The following is a 6,022-nucleotide window of genomic DNA, read 5'->3' as shown; positions in this document are numbered from 1 at the left end:
GCGTAAAGCAAGGCGCTACTTTCTCCGTTGCGTACAGCGAGGTGCAATATTTTCGGGGCGTACAGCGAGGTGCCACGTTTCCGGATTCCGGCGCGTATAGTACAACAGAACCCTGCAGCTGCGTGCATAGGGTCGCCGTTTCCTCCGCCGCATACAGCGAAGCGTTACCTCTCCGGCGCGTGCGTCAAGGCGCTGCCTTCGCCATCGAGTGCAGCAAGGTGCAATAGTTCGGTGCGTACAGCAGGACGCTACGTCTCCGGACACCGGTGCGTATAGCGCGGCATAATCGTTCCGTTGCATATAAAAAGTGCATAGTCTTTCCGTTGCGTATAGCCATAACTTTTAGCGATTAAGAAACATTGTAATTAAACACATAAAAAAAAAAAAAAAAAACGCGATGCCTGATTCGAGTGAAACTGGCGCGGGATCGGGAGCCGCACCATCGAAGGCCGCACAATTAAGGTCACTAAAACAAAAACGCTCACAGGTAAAGTCTCAGTGCACAAGGTGCGCAACGTATTTGGGCGGATTGGACGCGCAAAATACGTCGGTCGTCGAATTGCGTCAAAGGCTTAAAAAATTCAGCGAGACGTGGAACGACTTCAACACAGTGCAAACGGCGATCGAAGAGATACAGGACAGTCCGGAAGATGCGAGAGGCCACGACGAAGAAAGAGCTACATTCGAAGAAAGATACTTCCAGATCGCAACGGAGCTCGAAATATTAATTGAAAACAAGACGAGGAATCAAATGCTTACCGCAGATCACACGCCACAATTACTAAGAGGGGGAACGCCGGCTACTCAAGGAAGCGTGGGTATTAATGATCACTTAAAATTACCGCGCGTTAACCTCCCCACATTTGCAGGCGCTTTTGAAGAGTGGATGCCTTTTAGAAATATGTTCCAGAGCATGATCGATAATAACACATCATTGCCCAAGGTTCAAAAAATGCAGTACTTAATATCGGCGTTAAGAGGTGAAGCGCGCGATGTAGTGGGCTCGCTCGAGGTAGCGGAAGAAAATTATATTGAAGCTTGGGAAATGCTTAAAGAAAGGTACGACGACCCTGGCTTGATAATTCAAAAGCACATCCGTGCGTTATTCGATGTTCCAACGATCGTCAAGGAAAACCATCTACTCATACGACGATTAATGGACAACGTTCTGAAGCACTTACGAGCTCTTAAAGCATTAAAAAGGCCTACGGATTACTGGGATGATTTGGTCATTCACCTGGTGACAAGCCGGTTAGATCCCAAAACGAGCAGAGCTTGGGAAGTCACCCTTAAGCGGGGAGAGATACCTACCCTCAAGCAATTGACGGATTTTCTCGCACAGCACAGTAAGGCCTTGGAGGCATCAATCCGCACAGCTCGAACAGGATCCTCAAGCACGGGCCAAGACAGGATTGGCCAAGCCAGGGCCACAACCGCGAACATAGCCACAACCAATAACAAGTGCGCCTACTGCGAAAAGGAAAACCATGCTATATACAAATGCGAAGACTATCTACGGCTGGATGTAAGTCAGCGAATAAAAGAGGCTAGATCACGCAGGTTATGCTTAAATTGCTTAAAGGCTGCATCTCACCAAACCAAGCATTGTAACGTAAAGCCGTGTCGCCAATGCAACAAACGGCACAATACGTTGCTTCATCTTGAGCAAGCATTGATTAAGAAGGCGGAAACGTTAACGGAAAGCTCAAGCGCTGCGGAGGGAAAGATAGTAGCGACATCCATAAACCACGCCGCAAGCGTGCAAAACAAACAAGTGTTACTGGCGACAGCCGTAGTCAAGGTAACGGATAGCAGAGGCAACGAGGTGCTTTGCAGAGCATTATTGGACAGCGGGGCTCAGTCTTGTTTTATAACTAGCAGTTGCGCGAAGAAATTAGCCCTCGAACAGTTTGGCGCTTACACTCCAGTGCGTTGCCTCGGAGAACTGTCCACACGAACGAATAAAAGAGTCAGAATAAAGCTACAATCAAGAATCAATAAGTTCAAGGCGGATCTCGATTGCCTAATCATAGATCAGATCATACAGTTCATGCCTGACGATACGATTAATACCAATGATATTCAAATTCCGGAGGGCATTATTTTGGCAGATCCAGAATTCTATGAACCCGCAAGAGTTGACTTGCTTTTGGGAGCAGAAATTTTTTATGATATCATGTGCATCGGCAGAATCAAGCTCTCGACGGCGCAACCAACGTGGCAAAAAACATTGCTCGGCTGGATAATTAGTGGCAGCCTCGTGACGACAGCTCGGAAACAAAATGGCACGATGTGCAATTTGGCAATCTATGATCAATTGAACGCAAATCTCACTCGATTTTGGCAAATCGAACACAACGAAAGACAAAGCACCCGGTCCCCGGAGGAGCGCGCATGCAAAAAGCACTTGGCCAACACATATAAACGAAATAAAGAAGGAAGGTTTATAGTGTCCATGCCAATAAAAGAGGATCGACTTCAAGAGCTTGGAGAGTCCCGCGAACGGGCTGTTCAGCGATTCAGAAACCTTGAAAGAAAATTTACAAGGCAGCCGCAATTGAAGCAGGAATATGCTAGATTCATACACGAATATCTAAAATTAAAGCATATGAAAGAAATTCGAAAGGATGACGCTAGATGGAATGCGCAACCACAATGCTATCTTCCACATCATTGCGTCATAAAGGAAGCAAGTTCGACTACAAAATTAAGAGTAGTATTCGATGCATCCAGCAAAGATACAAAGGGCGTCTCATTAAATGATATCCTGATGGTAGGACCGGTGCTGCAACAAGACCTTGTATCAATCTTGTTAAGATTCCGAAGTTTTAAGTATGTAATAACTGGCGACATAGCTAAAATGTATCGTCAAATACTCATCACGGACGATCAAACAGCACTTCAACGTATTGTCTGGAGAGACGATCCAAACCAAGAGCTTAAAACTTACGAACTACTAACGTTAACATACGGAACAGCGCCAGCATCCTTCTTGGCAACTAAAGTTATTTATCAATTGGCCGAGTTAGAGGAAAATCGATTCCCAAAAGGTGCAGCAATTGCACGAAGAGACTTCTACATGGACGACCTTATAACGGGTGCTAACTCGATAGAAGAGGCGGTCGTGGGTCGTGACCAGGCGGCAGCGTTGTTACAAAAGAGAGGATTTACGCTTAGGAAATGGGCGTCCAACCATCCGGAGCTACTAAAAAACATTCAAGGGTGCACAACCGACGGCACAATTATGGAGCTGGATAAAGACGGTGCAGCAAAGACGTTGGGCGTGAAATGGAATCACGAAAAGGATGTGTTCCAATACTCCATCAAAATAGCGTGCCCTACATCATGCACAAAGCGTCAAATGCTTTCCGGCATAGCCCAAATATTTGACCCTGTCGGACTATTGGCGCCAGTAATACTAACAGCAAAACTACTAATTCAAGAACTGTGGAGATTGCAATTAGGTTGGGACGAGTCATTGCCCACGGATGTATTCACGAAATGGTCAAATTACGTTACGGACATACAATGTTTGAACGAGTTCTGTGTCCAGCGACGAGTCATGGAGGACGCAAAGACGTCGCCCCAACTTCACGGATTTTGTGATGCCAGTGAGAAGGCATATGGCGCATGCATTTATGTGCGAAGCCTCGATCGGAATAACATGGTTCGGACACAATTATTGTGTGCAAAGTCCAGGGTAGCCCCACTTAAAGCGGTATCCATCCCGAGGTTGGAGTTATGCGGAGCTCAGCTGCTGGTGCAATTAACAAACAAAGTCAAGACTTCGTGTGATATCAAAATAGAAAAGGTCTATTATTGGACGGACTCTTCGATAGTATTACACTGGATTAAAGCAACTAATAAGAAGCTTCCAGTATTTGTAGCTCATAGGGTAGGAGAGATCCAGGAGTTCACATCCATTGAGGACTGGAATCATGTAGGAACAAAAGAAAATCCAGCAGACTTGGTTTCCCGAGGCGTCGCTCCAAAGGAGCTATGCGAGTCGCAATTATGGTGGCACGGGCCTATATGGCTAAAAGACCAAGTTCAAATCGATCGTCGAGCAGATGTCGAAGATATTGACGACGAGCCAGAACAGCAGAGCGACCGGGTGATAGTGGCAATGGTCAAACAAGCAAAGGATAACATCGTGAGTCGATTTTCCAGTCTTCAAAAACTCGTTCGGGTTACGGCTACATGCATAAAATTTGCGTGGCTTTGCAAGAAGGAAAGCGAAGTAAAAGCATCGCAGCCGTTAACAGTCGAAGAATTGGAGCAGGCCAAAAAACGCATAGTCAAAATGGAACAACTAAGCGCATTCGGGCCGGAAATGCGAGCCTTGTGCGAGAGACAAGCCATAGGAAGTAGTAGCAAGCTAAAGCATCTCAACCCATTTCTAGACAACGACGGCCTACTACGCGTAGGGGGTAAGTTGCAACACGCGGAATTACCATACGAAACCAAGCATTAGTATTACCCCATCACTCAAAACTTACCGAGCTAATAATACTGCACGAGCATACGAGACATTTTCACGCAGGCGCGGACGCGACATTAGCGGCGGTGCGACAGTTGTACTGGCCTCTCAAGGCGCGCGGTGCGGTTAGGAAAATAACTCTCACATGTATTAAGTGTTTTAGGTTAAGACCTCGCAATTCAGAGCAAATAATGGGAAGTTTGCCAATTAGTAGGGTCACCCCGTCAAGACCGTTTGCGAATACGGGCGTGGATTTCTGCGGTCCCATATATGTACGTGAACGCAGGGGGAGAGGGGCCAAGCGTGTCAAGGCCTACGTAGCAGTATTCATATGTATGGCGGTCAAAGCCGTGCATTTGGAGGTAGTTTCGGACCTGACTACAGACGCATTCCTTAACGCCTTCAAACGATTCATTAGTCGGAGAGGAAAGCCAACCAACGTGTATTCAGATAACGGCACCAATTTCATTGGAGCAAATCGCGAGTTGGAAAAGTGTCTAGAGTTGTTTCGCTCGGAACAATCAAAGCGCAAGATCTTGGATCACGGAGCGCTAGAGAAAATTAAATGGCACTTCATTCCGGCACGGGCGCCTCATTTCGGAGGCCTATGGGAGGCTGCGGTGAAAGCCTGCAAGACTCATTTCTACAAGACAGCTGCAGAAGCAGCCATGACATTCGAAGAAGCCTCTACGCTCGTAGCGCAAATAGTGGCTATTCTAAATTCACGTCCTATAACAGCATTGTCCGATGACCCCAACGATTTGAGTTTCCTATCTCCCGGCCACTTTCTTATAGGAGACGCTTTGACATCTTATCCAGAGGGAGATGTGTTGGAAATAAAAGTCAACCGACTATCAAGGTGGCAAATGGTGGAGAGAATACGCCAACATTTTTGGAAAAGATGGTCCTCGGAATATCTACTCAATTTACAGCGGCGAAACAAATGGTTGTCAAATACAGGCCCTCAAATAAAGGTTGGTCAATTAGTCGTGTGTCGAGAAGACGGTTTACCACCGTTGAAATGGGCTCTCGGCCGAGTGCAATCTGTATATCCCGGAATGGATGGAGTAGTTAGAACGGCAACGATCAGGACTGCCACCGGCGAGTATAAGCGTCCAGCCGCCAAATTATGTATACTTCCCGTAGAAGACAGTACAAATAGTAGTAAGGAATAAGTAGATATTAAGTCATTAGTTTGTAAGTTTAGAAGTTATATACATTGTATTGCAATAGTTATCTTAATATGTCAAACCAAAGTTTAATTTAAGAATGTAAAGCGTTGATAACTACTGTCTATCAAGGCGCGCGGCATGTTATAGCGTCTCGTATTAACCTATTAATTAGTCTACAGCGTTTGTATTTAGATTATTAATCACTCCGCGTTACAAGCGGCTAAGTATTTTTATTGTTAACCCGTATTTGATTTCAAACCGCGATTCAAGATTGGCGCTCAATGTATCCTTTAACATTGTCAACAGTTGCTCGATCTCCCCAGCGGTCGCGCTGGGATCGTCTCTCACGGTCGCGACGTGTGGCATCTAA

General features: G+C 46.1%; 1 protein-coding gene across 1 annotated transcript; it reads left to right on the top strand.

The window, feature by feature from the left end:
• The first annotated feature begins 397 nt into the window (after positions 1-397).
• LOC105202869 lies at positions 398-5,655 on the top strand. Its single transcript, XM_026140035.2, has 2 exons — positions 398-4,430; positions 4,544-5,655. Exons 1-2 carry the CDS (start codon positions 398-400, stop codon positions 5,653-5,655), a joined length of 5,145 nt encoding a protein of 1,714 aa, XP_025995820.2.
• Positions 5,656-6,022: the final 367 nt, after the last annotated feature.

Source organism: Solenopsis invicta, chromosome 3 (assembly GCF_016802725.1).
Source record: "Solenopsis invicta isolate M01_SB chromosome 3, UNIL_Sinv_3.0, whole genome shotgun sequence".
Lineage (NCBI taxonomy): Eukaryota > Metazoa > Arthropoda > Insecta > Hymenoptera > Formicidae > Solenopsis > Solenopsis invicta.
This window is presented reverse-complemented; position numbering and strand designations above follow the sequence as displayed.